The sequence below is a fragment of the Neopelma chrysocephalum genome, unplaced genomic scaffold (genome assembly GCF_003984885.1).
Source record: "Neopelma chrysocephalum unplaced genomic scaffold, ASM398488v2 Primary Assembly neopelma1_44, whole genome shotgun sequence".
Taxonomy (NCBI): Eukaryota; Metazoa; Chordata; class Aves; order Passeriformes; family Pipridae; genus Neopelma; species Neopelma chrysocephalum.
In genome coordinates this window covers 7687715-7707460 of record NW_020897703.1, presented here as the reverse complement: position 1 = coordinate 7707460, position 19746 = coordinate 7687715, and the positions used below count along the sequence as shown (strand labels likewise).

The 19746-nt window shown below is 38.1% G+C and overlaps 1 protein-coding gene across 1 annotated transcript in view; it reads right to left on the bottom strand.

Annotated features, from left to right (window-relative positions):
- Positions 1–8560: 8560 nt before the first annotated feature.
- Positions 8561–19746, bottom strand: part of FAM117B (family with sequence similarity 117 member B) — a 28516-nt gene continuing 17330 nt past the window's right edge. Inside the window, exons 6-9 of the mRNA XM_027678284.1 lie at positions 18911–19054; positions 17681–17906; positions 16750–16870; positions 8561–14507 (exon numbers count right to left, since the gene is read on the bottom strand). Of these exons, the coding sequence (XP_027534085.1) occupies positions 14189–14507; positions 16750–16870; positions 17681–17906; positions 18911–19054 (810 nt within the window). The 3' untranslated portion in view covers positions 8561–14188. The remainder of the gene's footprint in view (positions 14508–16749; positions 16871–17680; positions 17907–18910; positions 19055–19746) is intronic.

Sequence of the window (19746 nt, the reverse complement as noted above, 5' to 3'; positions counted from 1 at the left end):
ACAGAGAAGAGAGAGTAGCAGCATCAGGCCCTCTATTCTACAAACGTCTTCCAGGTTACAGCCGGCCAAGCTACTGAAGCAGGCAGAGGACAGAGAAGCTACAGTCAAGTGAGATCTTTCCAAAATGTGTGCCCAGACTGTTGTATCTATTAAAATACAGACCAAATGAATAGAAATACCCATTTAGACAAAGGAGAAGCAGCTTTATTATCATGTACTGTCTTTAAATATTTTTTAGAAAACACATATTTTACAGGGTGCCTAATCTTTTAACTGGCTAACTGAACTCCAAGGAGCAGGAAAGTCAAAACCAAAGTTATTAAACACTTGAGAGGCACCTAAGATAGTTTTTCTAGAGAGTTGAATACTACAGTTTAAGGTCCAGGACCACAGTGATGTGTTAAAGGATGATTGCAGTGTATCTTGGGCCACCTCACCCAAAATGCCCTCTATACACAGAACTGCAAGCCCACGACTTATTGTTTGTCCTCTCTCCAAGTGCAACTCCAACTCTCAGTTTTTGTCCTTTCAGGGGACAGTTGCATATCAGAGTTGACCACCCCAACACCAGCAATGGAGCAGTGGGTTAGAGTTGGCACACACAAGAAATTGGCTCTGTTTTGGATCCCCATTTGGGAGGAAGGCAAAGAAAACAGTTTTGTTTTTATTCAGATTTCAATAGCAGCTGTCGGAAAGCTGCTCAGCAGTTTGGAATGTCAGAAGTAGTCCCTTTGGAGCTGGATTACAGGGAGATGGAGACAGCCAAGAGCACTAAGCAGATAGCTGTGTAACCATGGAGTAAAACTTACTGCATATTCACAGATACAAAGAACCTTACTCTCTGTCACATACAGCTCACTCTCAAATCTTGCAAGCAAGGCCTAAACTAAACCTTTTCTTTAGGCTCATCTAATCTGCTTTTACTAAATAACTGTATAAGATATGTATTGGTACAACAACTCTAAAAATAAATCTGCCAGTCTTACTGGAGGGGAAGCTACAATGTCTGCAAGCCAACAAAAATAACAATTTTTCATTCTACTCAAAGTTCAGGAAAAATATTCCTGTTTGCCAAATAAAAAAACCGACAAAACTGATGGGAACGGAAAATATTTTCATGCTGAAAGAGGATATTACAAACAATGGAGACTCAAAGTCAAATCTCTCATTATCCTTTTTAAAGGAACTTTCTGAAATACAACACCCAATTTTTGCAAGAATGATGTAACCTTTAAACAATACTACTCCAAATACTTTGTCATCTAACTTTTATGTAATTATTTCTTTAACAAATAATCATGGAGCTCACCCACCCAATGCATACACATTTCTTTGGGGATTTCTTCTGGCCTCCTGGCTTTAATTTTCAGCCCTTCTGGCAGAACTGAAAAAACTGAAAGGGAGCTGAAAAATCTCAGGCCTACTTTTATTTCAGGAGTTATTTCAGAAGTTCAGAAGACAGAAATTCCATGAATTTCCAGTGTGCGGATAAGCAAGTCTGATGATTCTCAGATTTAAGCCCAGAAAATGATTTTTAAAAATTATAAAAAAAAAAAAGAAAAATTGCCTATAACACCTGTACTCAAAATTATTTTTTGACATAGCTATTATTCTTCAGCAGAGATGGTAGGTAGGGCAGATTTTCCATGAGCTCAGCCTAAATATATACCTTAGGGTTAATGTAGACAGCAACTAGAAGTACCTGGAGAAGGATCATTATTTTGAGGTAATTTGGCTTGTTCAGCCTGGAGAAGAGGAGCCTGAGGGGAGACCTCATTGCAGTTACAACTTCCTCGTGAAGGGAAGAGGAGGGGCAGGCATTGATCTCTTCCCTGTGATGACCAGCGACAGGAACCAAGGAAGCGGCATGAAGATAAGGCAGGAGAGGTTTAGGTTGGGTATTAGGAAAAGGTTCTTCTCCTAGAGGGTGGTTGGGCACTGGAGCAGGCTCCCCAGGGCACTGGTCACAGCACCAAGCCTGACAAGTTCAAGAAGCACTTGGACAGTGCTCTCAGGCACATGATGTGACTCTGGGGGACAATCCTGTGCAGGGCCAGGAGTTGGACTTCAGTAAACCTTGTGTGTCCCTTCCAACTCAGGATATTCTAAGATTCTACATAAACAAATATTCCCCTCCTCTAGCTGAGATAGTTTGAAAAACCAAACCATTCTGTACTGAAACATGTTAACATTATTAACATTTTCCACCCAAAGCTCTGCAAGAGGAAGAGGAGGAGGGAGTGTTTCAACCTGCAAGACCAAGTCATCCAACCTAAGATGCCAGCATACATATTCAAATGCTTCCCAGTCACAGGCACATGCATGAGAATCTTCTGCAAAAGAGAGGAAAAGCTGGCTAATTAAGGCATCAGCCACACCCAACGTCAGGATGAGTCAAGTCAACTATGGCTTTAGAAGTTCCAACACAGCTACAGAGAGGAAAAACTTCGCTCTGCGCTCTGTATAGTGGCCAACAAGCTTCTTCTATGCCACTTGCAGAATCAGTTACTCCAAAGTATGAAAAAATTTCCAAAGTCCCTGGACTTTCAAATGAGAACATGCACTCATTTAAGAAATGTCAATTGAAATCAAGCAGCAACCAAATGAAAACTTCATTACTTGTAGAAATTAATTTTTCTTCTTGAAAGTAGGTTATGAAACAGTTATCTGAATAAGTTTACACATAAAGACATTGCATCCCACTGTCCTACTTTACACATTGCTGAGTTTTGCAGGAGTGAAGACAATTAGAAAACCAAAGGAAGAGAAGTAAAATTCTGTTGTATTGGCAACAAGAAAATTGAAAGAATACAAGTAGTCAATTCTCTATATATCCTAATAATAGTCCAGAAATCTAGATCCCTTGTGAAGTCCTGATTCTTTCAGCATTGAAGAGATCAGCCAGCCAAGTAAAAATACATTTTTGAGTGTATTAGAAATACAGAACCAGTGTTCCTTAAATCTGTATCACTACTTCAGCCAAAAGCACAAAAAAGAAACATCATCTCTTAAATCTTACAATAATCGTAGGTCTTGTATAGCATGTTTTAAAATGTGAAATATGTAGTGTTCAGTACTACTCTAAAATCAGAAAAGGATAATAGCTGATGCAGTCAATAATATCTACTAGGACATTATTTCCTTAAGCTGCTCAAAGGAAAGACAAAATCCAAACAACTGGAAAAAGTGGTAATTTATCATAACTTAGTCACCACAGTGTAGCCTGTGTCTTGTACTGAATCAAATAGTTCATATTTTACAGTATTCTAAGTTTGTAGTTGACGTCCAATTAATTATTTCCCAAAAAGTTATCCACAAAAGTGATAACAACATCTGAGTTTCCAAGGGAAAAATAAATCAACATGTGACCTCTAGTCCTACTGTCCTTTTAAGTTCCTACTATACTTGAGAAGCTACCACAAATTCATTTTTCTCTCTTTCAGAGGTCAACCATGTTTTGCATTTCCAAGTGAAAGCACTACACTACAGTGTTAGACAGCAGCACTACACTGCTGGCACAGGGGGAGAATTTTTTCTGTACTTTGCATACTCTTAAGTTCCACCACTGCCAGAAAACATGCCAGTAAGAGAAGGGAAAAAAGTAACATAAACAATCTTATCACACAGTATTTGACACTGGCTGTACTTAGTCTCACGTAGTGGAACTTGTGCTGAGGGATAGAGAAAAGGTTTAAGCAGATTGTGTTCTATACTGAATTATGAAATATCTTTTTGTACGAAACACCAAGAGTTTCTACTTCATTAAGTCCCTAATTCTAGCGGATCTGTAACATACTTTCATTTGCATTCAACTTGTGAAGCAACTCAATCTCCCACTTCATTGTATGTACCGATCCATTCAAGTTAGGCCAGCATTTCTAGTTTCTTGAGACAAGAAAATACTTCAGCTACTATTTGTTTGCCTACAGAAATATCCTGAGGTCAATTTAAATATTTTATTATTTCAAAAGGTCTTACTGGATTTAATAAAAAACACTTCTTTCTAGCTGTTTAGAATATGACTGAAACTGTATCACCACGGGTCAGTTCTTTTGCAGATCTGGATCTCCTTTCAAATCGAGATGCCACTGGATATTCAGCAGATGAACTGCTTGATGTTTAGATAGTTATCCTATGGGCAAATATTTAGAGTGGTCTTCAAAAAAAGACTAATTTCATTTTACCATTATAAAGAGTGTTTACCTTCCTGCTAAAAATATATACACCATCATCTGGCATAACGGACAAGGAGAACACCATTAAAAGATCCTGCTATGAGTTTTAAGAGAAAATCAGTCTCTAACACCTTGGGTTTGAGACATCTTGGAGCTGTTTGAAAGCCTATTAAGCTGGCATGGTTCAATGCAGATAGGATTTGATTTCTGATGCATCAGAGAGGGGAAAAAAAAGGGGGGGGCGGAAACTAGATCTACCTAATTATTTTTTATCCCATGGTCTTCTAAAAATAAAATCCCTGGGGTTGTCAGGCAAATACTAGTTCCAGGAAAATACTCCAGGGCATACAAAGGATTCTTTTTAATTGTTTTATCTTCAAGGAAATCACATACTTACGACTCACACCTCTGAGACAGCAAAACTGTATTTGGGACATAAAAGTGGATATGAGGATGATACAATTTCCCAGCCCTGAAGAAGCCATGACTTTTCATTTTTCATAGAATCATAGAATGGCTTGGGTTGGAAGGGACCTTAAAGATCACTTGGTTCCAACCCCCTGCCATGGGCAAGGACACCTTTCACTAGACCAGGCTGCCCAAATTGGCCTTGAACACCTCCTGGGATGGAACATAAAACGAATTCTCTGGGCACTTTGAAAGCTTTAGAATTGTTCTGCTGGCTATCTGCAATTTCACAGGACCTTTTTTGGCAATAAAGGTGAGACTGAGCACAGGTTCTGCGCTGCTTCTATTGCTGTTAGAAATACAGATCCAGTATGCCAAAAATGAGGGCACTTGGGACTCTAACAGTTGAAATCTTGATATTGCCAAAGAAACACACAAAACACGTGTCCAGATTAGGCCAGGATGCAGCCCTTTCATGAATTTACTTATGAGATGAGATCGATCAATCTCTGCCTTAACTTGCAAATAACTTCTTGCAGCACCAAAACCAGCATCAACCCTCTCTGGGTTCCAGTAAGCCCTAGACCATAGAGAATTACACTGCAGGACACAGTTAGAACATTTTTTTTTAGTTTATGCAGACTTTAGCAGTTCTTGCATTTCTGACTGCACAGCAGTGGGTTTCTGAAGTTATTTTGACAGGAATTGTGACTCTAAAAAGAGATTCCTGGCACGACAGAAGGTGGTATGAAAGAAAAGGACAGACAGGTAGGCAATAGAGCTTTAAACAAGCAATGCAACTGAAGACACATTTGTGAAACTATGGGTTTTGAATAGCAGCATTTGATGCTGTCCACAGATTGCAGCTTAAGACCAAAATCAACTCGTATTGTGACTTCTGATCTAAGTGCCCTGCCACTTCACATGTATTTGGCTTACCATGTGGATGGATATTGGTGATTTGGGATGGCAGCTGCTACACAAGGACAGCCCCTTGCAGTTTTAATGTAAGAAATTTGTTGGAACTTAGCAAACAGATCCCAGAAACCTGAAGGTCAACTTTATGGGCCAAAGACATGGCTTACAACTTGAATCAAGTGTCATTACAAAAAGATAATTTTCTGTGTGAGGAAAGGGAATTGTTCCATACAAACTGCAGGAACATGCTATTAAATAACTTCTTAATGGGAGATTAAATATCTACAATCCACAAAAATATGAGAATGTTAAAAAAAAAAAAACACAAACAAAAAACCAAAAACACTACCCTAGAACAAACCTCTCTATTTAAATAGAAAAGGGAAACAAAAACTTCATCTCAAGAAAGAAGTAACTCATAATTACCTGACTGCTCAACTTAGTTTGTGGTTTCCCAGCTGATGTTAACTGTTTTCTGATGTTAACTGCAGCAAATACAGGTAATTTTGCAAAACTGTAAATGTAAACCAAATTCTATTGTAGCCCTTCATATACTCTACACAGCACTTGAATACATCTTGCAGCTGAACAGTGCTTCTATGAATTCTGTCAACAGAAGAATATTTTAAAGACACGATTAAAATCTTGCAAAAGCCACACAAAATATTTGGGCTAGGCCAAAGGATTTAGCCTCTTTGTTAATTTGGCCAGTACAAGATGTTGTAGGTCAAGTTCTGCCCTAACTTATAATTAACTTCAGAGATTTGGAAAGATGAAGTGCAAACAGAACAGATTCTCACCTCCTGCCTGCCTGACACACACAGCCAGATGAATTCTGGCAGTGCTCACTGTTCACAAACTTGCAGCAGACACTCACTGCCAGAAAACAGAGAAACCTCCTTAACAGCCATTTCCATCACCAACGAAATTGGCGTTTACAGTGAAACAGGGTTTACAATGGGCAGCTACACATCTGTAGTTGGAAAAGGCACCCACAACAAACTGTGCAGTTTCTTAATCAACAGTTTAATCACAGCAGTTACACACTTATGCTCATAAGTACAGGAATTAATGAACAGTGTTCTACTCTACTTGCAGTAATTAGGTTTTAATCTACTACTGATTTTTTCTTTACTATAAGCAATGTCACCACAATGTGAAATTGCTATTCATCACAGACATGTTCCTACACGAATACAAGCAGTCACAGGGCCATGGCCTGGGTTATGCAAAACAGTTCTGTAAACAGACAGTGCAGGAGGAGGCAAACAAGGCTTGTTTGGCAGGAGTAAGACTTGAAAAAAGGGTATATGCAGTGGCGATGAATCCAGCCTATTTTAAGTGTGGGAGAACTTCACCTGAATTTTCTCCTCCATCATGTTTTAACTTAAGTCTGCACTACACAGCACTTAACCAATACATGTCTGGCAGCTGAACAGTGCTTCTGTAAATGCAGTATCCAGAAGAAATCATTTAAGACAGTAGCATCTGAAAAGTCTCAAAATCTGGGAGAGATGACCATCTTATACAATTTCCAAATGCTGGCTGGAGAGCCAAGAGGACAAGAAGGGAATACGATAAGAAGCCTTGGCTGACAACTTCTATACTAATTTGCTACGCAGTCAGACCTAATTATAAGAAAAAAACTGAGATACCTGAGAAATCCTCCTAGCCAGTCTCCTGCCTGGTTACCTCTCTCACAATCTGAAAAACCAAATGAGCAGCTGTTTATGAGCAGTTATGCTCCTCAGTTCATGAAAACAGTGAATCAAGAATCGGAAGACTGTCATTGCTCACCCCAGAGTTACTCTTTCAGTTCTCTTTGTCTTCATAGATTATCTTCATTGGCTTCCTAATGTGTCTGGCAGTTTATCTGTATGTAATACAAAGTGTGAAGATATTTTAAACACCAGACATATTTACAGTAAAACCACTCTCCCATAAACAAAACCATAAACACAAGATTTGTAGTCAGTGGTGAAGAAATAGTTTAATGGAGAATGTGGTCACAGCCTATTTAATAAAGAAACAGGTCCTGTTCACCTGGAGGGAGACAGGCAAATACACACAATCAACTGAACAGGTGAAAAAGAATAAAATGTGAGAAAGCATCAAATACAGAAAAGACCCTTGTATTCTGCTCCATTCAACAGCTGTGGACTGCCCTTTTACATTTCAACCAAGTGGTTTCTGAGTTAAGCATAAATTGACCCATGGACTCTGGCTGTGAAATGACACTATTGGGAACTTGATACTGATGTCACGTTTATGGGCTCAAGCTTTCCACTGATGGAAAAGCACAAGACATCCTTGCTTTCAGGGGTACAAACTAGTAATCCATCAATTCCTCAGGATGCCTCTTGAGGAATCTTTTCCAAGGCAAATCTTCCACTCCATTCTGGAATAAAATATAGCTGACAATGATTTTCCAGAAGAGGAATTGCTTCAAGCCTTTTAGACAAATTAGACTTAAATTTAATATAAGACCTAGCAAGAAACCATGATTTATCTAGTTCACCACTTCTAGTTTAAAGGAGTTCTGGCTCCAAATTCTGCTCATGAAGATGCTTGCTTTGAGTGCACAGAAACATGTAGAACATGAGACTATTTCAACAATCCCAGGGAGGCTTCAGCAGTTGCATTCTACTGAACAGCAGTATGAACCTACCAGCAGGAATCCAGGGCTTTTTCCTCAGTGCTGTTCTCATACCTTCACTCCCAGAACACCTGTTGAGTCCTTCTGTTCCCAAAGCCTAGGACTTGTGGCATCTTCCCCTAATAGTGGAATTGTAGAGTGCTCAGGAACTGACAAAACCTTCTGCAGATGAAGACAGGGAAAGGAGCTTTCAGGGTTGTTCTGAGGATGCTCTGGAGGAATAAGGGTATGAGTTAAACAAAGATTTCCACCCTGATGAATTTCCTCCAAAAGGGTTAAAAGGGCTTATTTTATTTGAAGTAAATGCCTACTACCCTCAGGGCAAATGCTCAGGCAAATCTTCAGGCTGTCAGAACACAAAAACCGCTCGCTACTAAAAATAAATCCAAGATTAGCCCATAGCTCGAAGTGACAACTTTTTATTTTAGGCAAAAAAAAATAAATGCCAAAAACATTCCGCTATTGCAGTTTGTAAAATTTTCACTGTTTTCAGTAGAAACAGTTCACAAGTCAGAACGCAATATTCAAATAACATTGTGCAAAATTGTACTGGCATAACTACACATAGCAAAAAGACTAGTGTAAATCAAGAATTCCATTGAAATTAGTTGAGCTGCTCCAGTTTTACAACAGTGTACATCACCTCAGAATAGGCCCTTTTTTGCAGAACATCCCTGGAATTCCTCTTGCTTACAAAAATTGCTTTACATGCAACAAGTAACAACATATGCAAGAACACCTTCACAAGTTATCACAGTGTAACAGAGGAAAACATATCAGCCAATTTCATACAAAGGCAAATCTAATGGCAGTTTTGAACATCCCTTGACTGCTACCCTCAAAAATTGCACATTTCAGTAAATGAAATAATTTAGAATGAAGCCAAGCTATGTTCTTACCTATCAATACATTGACAATTAGGATGGACAATGTGTTCAGAAGGGGTTTGTTTTCTTTTTTTTTTAACTTATTAGATTTTCCAAAGAGATTTGTTTCAAAAGAAGCTTGTGCAAGAAATGTTAATTTGCAGTGCTACCAGGCCAAGTCCTCTTCTGCTATTCAGATAGACCTGTCAACACTACAGAAGTCTCTGTAGTCAAGTACAAATCCCAATGAAGAACTATGAAACAAAGACCACACCTTCAGTATTTGGTGATGACATGCAGAAAATAAAGCAAGCAGTAACAGGACTCCATTAACACTTGGAGCATTCCGAAAGCGACTGTTGCGGTTCAGTTGAAGTACAGGACCGGAATTTCACAAAACACTTGTGAACAGTTAACATTCTCTCCCCACTTGACTTGACGCACAAAGTAACAGTTTCAAAACAATGCACCTAGGTCATTCTTTGTATAAACAAAACTCTAAGAGCAGAACTGAGTTTCAGAGTTGCTGAACGCTCACAATGCCACATCAAGAAAATACACAGGTACATCTTGCAATGAGTGGTCATTTTGTTTTCCTGTATACCCATATTTAGAAAAATAATTCCATAAGAACTCTTTGATTACAATAAAACCAGTTGTTCCCCAGTGTGTTTCACCTCCCTAGGTTAGGAAGGACACACCTTCTATTGCCTTTTCTAAGAGCCAACATTTTTGTTTTAATACATACCAACCTGGTTCGAGTCTAAACCAGAATGACATCTTTCAACTATGACATTTTATGAAGGGCATACACTTAAACTATGGAATTATATAAAGAAGCACAGTCCTGATATTCTCAAGTGTTCGGGTGCTTTTAATGTCTTCTTTGCAGGCTATATTAACCTCACGAGAGCAAGAAAGAAAAATGCATAACCTTTGCTTTGGAGATACGTGTAAGGGTGCATCAGTTCTGGAAGAGAACAGGTCAGCAAGTCTGTACATAGGAAAAAAATAATAAAAGGTTCTCACAAATACCAGCCCTGCCTCAAACCATACAGACAAAAGCAGCAGACCTATGCAGACTGTATGTGTGTGTGCATACAGTGAGTCAAATGGAAATCCAGACACCTCAGAAGCCACCCCGCAGAAATGATCTGTGTAACTGAAAGTTTCTGATGACTTCCTATGCATCCTCCTTTGCCCCCACCCGCTTCATGGAGAAGCTGTCAGGTACTCAGCAAGAAAACATTCAGCAAGGAAATATGGACATCCCTGGCACCCAGTTACTGGGAAGACATCAGTCAGCATTTCAGAGACGGCAGGGAGAGAACAAATAGAACTCCAGCAAGGAGTTATTGCTGTACCACTGAATTCTATCAAACTCAATAAGCAACAAGAAGTTAGGCCCAAGGCAGAAGAAAGGTTAATGGATATGACTTTGTTTTCTTCTTCCCAAAAGGTTCAGCTTCAATGTTTTCCAGAAGTCTCAGACTCTGAATTCCAGGAAATTGTATTTTAGAACAAATCAAAAAATAGCCCTGAGACTAAACACACTTTTAAAGAGCTGCTATTGCTTCATGTAAGTCAAACACAGCAAGCATTTACTTCCACAGTATGCAATATTTAATTTTCACTCCCTTTTTTCCTCACTTGGGATATGTACCTGAAACCAAGAATTTCTTTCCAAGATGTATGTACTCAAGCATTATCTGTTACTTTTCCAAGAACTTAAATGCTACAGAATTATGGCACCAAGCAAGTAAAGAATAGCTGATGCAGGTCAAACTTCAACAAAAGTCCTCTTCCCTCATGCCTTGAGTTTTTGAAAAAAGGATTCCAATAATCATAGCTGTCACCACGGACTTCATTACAATGAACTCCCTCCTTGTGACTTAATTAGAATTTATAACTGGAGTAACATCATTTAATATATCTCAAAATCAACTGTCACTGTTACTGAACACTGCTGCCAGCCTTTAAGTGTGACTAGAAGTGTAAAATACCAAGAAAACAAGAATATCAACTGTGTCAAGTTGTGCATAAAAATAGACCTCGACTTTTTCTTAAGCTAAAAACTAGGCAATCAAGGAACCGACTAGGTCTATGCATAGTCAGGATTTTAAGTATGCCAAAAGAATTTGGACTCTTTCAGTAAAACTCTGCTTGAGCAATGCAAGGTCAGCTCCTCCAAAAAATGGATATCCCACTCTATACATAAAAGAATTTTTAAAAAGCTCCATGCGCTCTCAAAGCTATTTGAAATAGATTTAAATACTTTATCTAACAGCTATGCTATGGCACAAGACAGCACATAAAAAGTTTAAGGCTAATTTTTTGTCTGCACACATGTCAAAGATGGTCTCAGAACAAAGCTGTCATATTTTCTTAATTCTGAGTCTTTAGTGTGGATTCATAATAAAGTCCAGCTGCCAAGCAATAGTAGAGTTGTCCTGCATATAAAAAAGACTGAATGTTCTCCTGAATGCAGTTGGTTTTTTTGTGTTTTTTTTTTCTTTACAAAAAGCAAAAACTTGACACATTTGCATTTGGTTTTTATCAGAGCAGCTCACTAATTTATACAGTACATTGTCCAATAACATACAAGGTAAACTATCAAAGAGATACTTGAAGTACTACAACAACAGGTGCAAAAGAAAGTCCTACGGTACGAAAGCCCACCGCTATTGGGAGAGTCACTCTGTGATGAAAACAAACATCAGAATGCAGTTTTGGTGAAGTCAGTTAAGTGTCAAGGCTGTAATAAAGGCTATTTGTTAACTTTAGCCCTTTGGTTCTTAACCATTCAGTTAAGATCTCCTAATAAAGCACTAGGCAGTTTGGCAATGATGGAAAAGTTCTTTACACGCTACTGTTACAGAAATAGAAAACAGACTCACAAGCACTTCCTTCACCTGAATATGATCTAAACTCAGTCACATCAGGTTTAAAAAAAACCTACCTAAAGCAGTAAATTTTAGACTTCAAATTGCACTGTAGTGTTTCAGATGAAAGTAATTAATATCCACAAAGCCTAGAAAAGAATTATCAACTGGCAAAATTACATAAATTTGATGCACAAAGCCACTTATTTTAAAACTGTTCTCAACAACTTCAGTTAACTGACAATGTCAGTGCAAAGCAGAACTGTTACTTCAAAACAATCCTATCTGTTTTCAAGGGGAAGATAGAAAGTAAGCCAAATTCTGTTTGTTTGCTAATTTAACAGGTGTAATATTTTAATTCTTCCTGGTACATTTTTCATTTACTGTTTTTTTGCATAATGTTGTAAGAATGGGTTCATTATGCTATAAACACAGGACTTTCAGATTCTAGTATGATTTACACTTGCTGAGTAAAGAACACTGCTATAATAGTTACTTGTAGGATTTAACGTAACAGCAAACGTTCATAGAAACGATGATTATTATCTGCACATATATGCAGGGTTTTTTGCTCCCAAGCAAAGTGTTTGCAAGTAAATTTATCATATTAAGCACTGAACAAAACTGTTATATTTGCAGTATCATCTCTAAATAGTTGCCATTATGAGGAGACCTGAGTATGCAACTGATTTGTGAAAGCTATGCGTGTGGAAGCCAGTGAGAACTGCTCATGTGTAACAGACCAATATTGAGAGCAAGGGACTGCCCAGGATGACACTTTGAAATTACCAAATCTAACTCTGTAAAAGAGGTGCAAGGTCAACTTTGTAAGTTGATATGACACTGGTATTCAGGTCGTTGCAGGTTTTTGCATATCTATATTGTATTTACTCAAACCCAAGTAATTAACCCCAGGAACACATGAGGAACCTCACTGAAGTTCCTGAACAGTTTCTGTTTGCAACTGCCTTTCCCCCCCATTTTCCTCTTTTATTGTAATTTCAAAGGAACTGTTAACTGCTGCATTATCTGGACAGACCAAGTATCAAAAAAAAAAAATCCTCTGTTTTACATGCCAACCTAAGTTGCTAGTCAAAAAGGGAGAATGTATCTGCTGCTGTAAACTTCTGCATAACAGATATCATGCCTGACAAACCATCACCTTCAACGGACACACAAACACCACTATGACAACAGGGAGGAAACCATGCACAGGTATTTCAGTACTATGTGGCCAGGGTCTATAATACAGTGATGAGTCACATCAGAGCAAATTTGTACCAAGAGTGATTAATGATTCAGGCTAACTTTGTAAGTAGTCAAGCAAGCCTGTAAGAGCCAAGTATTTTCTGGAAGAAAGAATACCAAGTAAGAGGACAATATCTTTTTTCCCTACCTCTGCACAAAAATTCTATGAACAAATAGAACAATACTGGGGCAAGTGCTTTAAAATGCAATTTTCCAGTCAATAAGCCAACAGTAGTAGGAATTCTGTGAAGGAAGGTGTTTTAAGAATGTGACTTACCAGAAGCACAAATTTTCAATATCAAAAAAATGTACACTATATACTAACACCTTTTTTTTTTGCATACTCTTCTGTTTTAAAAGTTTCAAACGTATTAACTTGTCTTTTTTTGTTTAGGGCTGAGGCTGTTCAGCAAGGTCACATAATTTGAGACTGCAGAAGTAATTCAGCAATCCTTTGGTCCCATCAGCTGTAAACCAGCCAAGTATAAAAGAACCTTCCCTACAAAAGAAAAACAAAAAAAGAGGGGGAGGGGATCATCATCAGGAAACACCATCTGCTACGAACCAGAAAAGGCAAATTTTTGTTACAAAATACACGTTTTCATACAAAAGACATCTTGCAAAACCATCTGATTGCCCCTCCCTCTGCAGATTACAATGGTAAATGGGATCAGCTGGTTGGTCTGGGGATTTTTGTTTTAATGAGAAAAAAAGTCAAAGGACACACAGTATCACAACAACTGGTCCTTTGAATGGTAAAGGATTATGAGTGTCTTTGTTTTCACCAGTGTTAAAAAAGCAGGAGAGAAACAGAACCATAGTCTTTATAAGCAGAAAGTGCAACAGCGCATCAGCTGCTGCATCCTCCTGAACTTCTCAATGTGCTACCAAACTGTCAATTATACAAATAGTTTGATTATGGCAGTGCCATAAAATTGTTAAAACAATGCAAATAGTGTGATTAGAAAGGTCCAGTCAACTGGTTCCATTTTTTTTCCCAGTAGTTGCCCAGAAAAGTGTCAAGACAATCTAAACCTATTCTTCAGCTTCCTCAATACATCCGGACGGCTGGAGCAGAGAGGACTGTGGTATTACTGTGCTTGTTCCACGAGAGATCCTGTCTTGATCTGTGTTTGTAGTCAAGGTGGCCATGGAAATGGGCTGTAACAAACCAGGTGTCATGCTGGAGGAGACAGTCAGGCTGTGTGTAGTGCCCTTAAGTGTGAGATCCTGTGTAGGAAGAAGTGGCTTGAGGATGCTGACAAGACAGAAAGCAGAGCCACTTTTCGGAATGAAATTCACTTTGTTCTTGTCAGGGCAATAGAAGGCTGGAATTTCATGCAATGGCTTCGGCCTAGAAATAAAATACACACAATAGTTTTATGAACAATCAAATTCTGCCAATGGCAGGGATGTATTGCTGAACACATCATCAGAAACAAATTGAGGTTTCAACTTGGAGTATTTCAGCTATTTAATAATGCCTTAATGACACTCACACCACACAGCAAATGACAAGATAGTACATGTAAACAAGCAGTTTAAACTATGAGGTAAAGAGCATGTTCTTAGGGCAGGCCATCTCCAAACCTAAGGAAGACACCAATTCATGTTGCAGATCACAAACCCTGTCCATGTGTTGGCACATGCAATATATGAGAAAGTATTCTCTATCGCGTTCTCCAGAAACTTTCACAACCCAACCAGTTCTGCCCCCCATACAGACGCTGTTTATACAATAAGCCTTGTGAAAGAAAGCTGGCATAGCAATGTTCCTAATATTGCATATCTCAAAGCAGTTCACGATCATAGGGAGATCCCCTTCTCTAGACTTTTGACTCCTTTGCATGTTCACATGAGTGTGGCCTGACTCTCTGTAAAAGATAACCCCATCTTACTTAAAAACTCAATGCAGAGAGTAAAATACATATTCCCAAAGTGGCATTCATGATCAAGTACCTATAATCTGGGAAGGAAGTGTGGAACAAGCATTTAGATCCTGACTTGCAGTTTTGCCATCTCAGCATAGAACTCAACCAAATCAAAGACATGCTTTATGAAAAACAGAGCTGGAAGGGAAATTGTGGATAGCACAGAAATGCCTACTGTGTTCATTTCTAACCCTGCAATGTAAATCTACCTCAGCTAGCCAAATTCTGCTTTACGATAGAACTATGGGAATCTGCTTTAAAGCCTCTCTTTACTGCTGGAAAATAGTCATCAGAAATTTATACTAATATTTTCTTATTGCCAGTATTGTCCTTTAGCCTATAACCTCCCCCTCCCTTCCATGTGTTTGTAAGACAGCCTTATGCACTTTTGTCTTTGTTATACTAGGCCAAACCAACCTCCAGTATACTCTTGTAAGAGACAATTACTTTTCAGAGTAGACTGTTCATGAAATAGGGTATATTTCCATGTTAGCCAATTCTCCCAAGTGTCCAGAAAATTCAACCCCACTTATATTTTTTTCCCAAATGAAAATCCTATAGAGGATTTTCAAACAGAAATTATGTTAAACAAAGGTTGAGCTTTAAATAGTTACACTCATGTATTCCAGGTACACATGGAATACAATAACAGATGTGAAAAGATTTTTTGATCAAACTGCAGTGTCTAAGAACTGTGACAGCCAGGTAAAAGCTGCTGTAGAAGCTGTATAAGCCCATTTCCCTCTACAGCAGAACAGTCCTACAGCTACACAGCAAGGACTTTCGGAAAGAAATGCTAATGCGAGTTAAACCACGATAGATTATGTTCCTGAAACAAGTGAATGCTATCTAATCTGTTGGCAACAAAGCTTACACACTCTAAAATAGAGACAGGTAACTTAAGTTACTGTAAACCCTTCCCACATTGCTATGGGAGAGGCCATAGAAACCTCTCAAAATCCTTTTGCAGAGATCAGGCAAGTTCAAGGGGTTTTTTACATTAACACATATTAGATGGCATTCTTGAGATAACATAGGCACAAGAGAATTATAGACAATCTATACTTCTGTGACAAAATGAAATTTTTAACTATAGGTTAAGATTCTCACATGCAAGTGACATGAGAGTACAAAAACTCCTCTGAAAATAATAAAATGTAACCCCCAGAATACTCCCAAATGATAAAAGTTGGCTTTTTTCAGAATAACCTAAGCATCAAATATTCAAGGTAAAATTCACTCCTCTGTTACCAAAAGTTTCACAACTACACTGATTTAGCTGAAAAGAATATGATCTTCAGAGTCTAGATTACTGGATGTGCCTGTCAAGCTGTGACATATATTAGCTGATGCACCTGCATTACAGCTTATCAGTACATCTCTCTCTAGCTGATTATTGGAGTTCCTCTCCCCCTATCTGCCAGGTAAGAGACAGTCCTCTCAAGTTATGGTTTTTAAAAAGAGTTTCTCAAGATTTTAACACAAAATTCCAGCAGTAAAATACATATCTATACATGCCAGTATATAGTCACACAGAACAGAGATCAGGCTGTTATCGTGGTTTTAGCAACTGGATTAATAACTTTGATCTGACACAAAATCAATAAAGCAATAATTAACTCTGATTGTTAGATGTTATTTTTTATGTAGCAAAGATCAACTTACAAGTTTTCCTCAAAGACTTTCACCTTTTCACAGCCCTCGGGAGGTTCACGCTTGAACATGTAGCTGTTGTTGGGTTTTGGTGAGGTAGCGTATTTTGGCAAAGGAGAATTATTTCCATTCTCTGCAGGAACAGAGTTTCTGATTACTTAAATGTGTCACACTATAAAAAACCCACAAGAGCTGTCTTTAAATGCTCCCCAAATTTAAAGCCACTTCATTACCAATGTTACAAAATTAAGAAACATTTTCATTTGCATTCAAGCCTTCATTTGCAAATAAGCTTTCTTATCTCAATCCCTTTCCCCCTTTCTATTTCTCCATATAACATTTTCAGGTTCCTCTGCAATCTCTGATCATTCCTGGATATTTTCAATTTGTAACTGCAAACCCGAATCTATGGTTCTGTGCCATTACCATCTACCCCCAAAAAAATGGGCAGAAGTCATATTCCTTAAAAAACAGAAGAGGTTTATGTTGAATTATAAAATTTTCCTGCTATATCTCAGAAGATTTCAGATATAAAGAATAATTTACAAAGTCTAAACAGTTAAACATTTATACATACATGTATGAAATGCTGGAAGGTTGCCCACTTTGTCTAAGATCATAAAAAGAAATACCTGACAAGCAAATACCTGACAGGTGCTGTTCCACCTGTTACTGTACACTCTTGCTTCTTTAACTTGCTTAAAATATTTGAAGAACCTATTATTTAAAAAACAAAAACTTGTTTGGGAAGCACATTCCCCAGTCACATCTATCCAGCTCCAACTAATATGTGTGCACACAGTATTTGGAGCAATTTGGAAAAAATACATCACTTACAAAGAAAAATATCATTTCTCTCCACGGACATAGGGAACAAATCCCCTCTTTTACAGTTTAACAAATCACAGTCCAGCATTGTGGAACTTTTAAAGTTACACAGTACCTTTATCTCTGGAGTCACCAAGAAGATCATCTGTAGAACACGGACTTTCTTCACTGCTTTCATTACAGATGGTAAGGAAGGAGGTTGGAGACACTGACTGGGAGCGGCTGCTGTTGTTACTGCCCTTGTCTGCTCCCCCAGGCGTTTGGGTATCAATGCTCCGAGTGCTGCTGCTGCGCTGAACCACTGGGGGTGGTGCACGGTGCCCATCTGGAATATCTTGAGGCTGTTAAAAGTGAAAGGTATCAGATGGCTGCTCTTATCTGGTTAGCAATTCTTTAAATCCAGCAACAGTGACGGATTTTTTTCCGGTTTCATAAAACCATTTGTGAAAAAAAAAAATTCATTACACACAACTCCAAGAGAAAATAAGGTTCAGAAACTAAGGACAACAGTTTAACATTTCACATCATCACAGAACTGCTGATGCTGGAAGGGACCTCTTGAGATTATCTAGTTCAACATCTCTGCTCAAGCAGAGTTAGCTAGAACAGTTTGTCCAGGACTCTGTCCTATCAAGTTTTGAGTATCTCCACAGACAGTGATTCCACAAGTTCTCTGGGCAACCTACTCCAGTTTTGCACACCCACACACGTTAAAAAAACCCAAAACATCTAATGTTTTTTAATTTATGCCCACTGCCCCTTGCCCTGTCACTGGGCTCTACTGAGAAGAGACCAGCTCCCTCTCTTCATTCCTGCACATCAGATATTTACACATGTTGATAAGATCCCCCTGAGCTTTCTCGTTTCAAGGCTGAACTTCCAGTTCTCTCAGCCTCTCCTCATATGAAAAACGTTTCAGTCCCTTAATCATCTTCATGGTCTGTATTTCTGATACTTTATTACTAAATTTACCTCTAAAAATCATTAAAATAAAATTAACATTAAAAAATGGGCAAGTTATGCTTCAACTGAGATGGGAACAGTTCAGCATGGGCAAAAAAGAGTTACTACAAAACCTCTTAAAACAGACTTTTTGTCTTTCTCCCTGCTTTACTGAGATCTTTTATTAAGAGGAAAAGGTTCAGAATTCAAGCTTTAACACTTTGCTTCCTTTTGCTTTCCAAGAGACTTTTCAACTAACCTTATTAAAAAAAGAATACATATAAATAAAATTAATTCCAGACAAATTTAATTCAAGAACTGTGCAAAATAAAGCTTATGACTTATAAACCCCAAAGCAAATCCAAAATAATTATACAGAGTAATCATGGTGGCAGATACATACAACAAGCTGTTCCTCCTTGTCTCCCGTCTCCTTAATTATTATCTCAATCTCCTGATTCAGTCCTTCTACACTGTTCCGGAATCGTGATCCTGTTGATTTGGTAATAGGTATCACAGGAACAAGAGCACTCTTTGGAATGGGAGCCTGAAGAACCAGAGACAATGAGAATGTTTTGTAAATAAATCTACATTTATTTCTACTCAAAAGTGACCCTTGGAACAGAACACATCTACACCTTGGTATCAGATGTACTTGAAACTATAGCGACTGTGTTAAAATGGATGCCTTAGATGAAGACAGACATTCTGAATTTTGTTTAAAATCTGATTTATAGCAGGAAAAGCTATATAATCTAGTCTCAAAATTTCCCTCAATATGGTCTGTCTCCAACTTGACATTACTGTTAAATTTTCACTTGTAAAGCAAATATTTAAATGTAAGTAATTTTGAAGCCTTTACAATACTTTCACATTTCTCCTGAAGTGAGCCATAAAGTCACATCCTTCACTATTAGATTTACCATTTGTATCTTCACTAAAATTATATTTTAATGGAAGTCTGTGGCCACCTACACTGATAGGACACACAAAAATTATTTCACAAATGTAAGATTGCACTATGCTAGAAATTAAGGCTAACATATTAACTATATTAAGCCAGAACAAAAGGTTGACAAAACAACTTCAGACGACTTTCACAGAGAGAATAAAATCCCAAACCCAAGTGTTGATACATAGTTGCTTCAGAATGAAGATCACCATTTTAAAAATCCAGTGTTTCAAAGCATGCATGAAAACTCCATTCTCAGCAAACATGTTACTGAAGTTTCCCAAAAC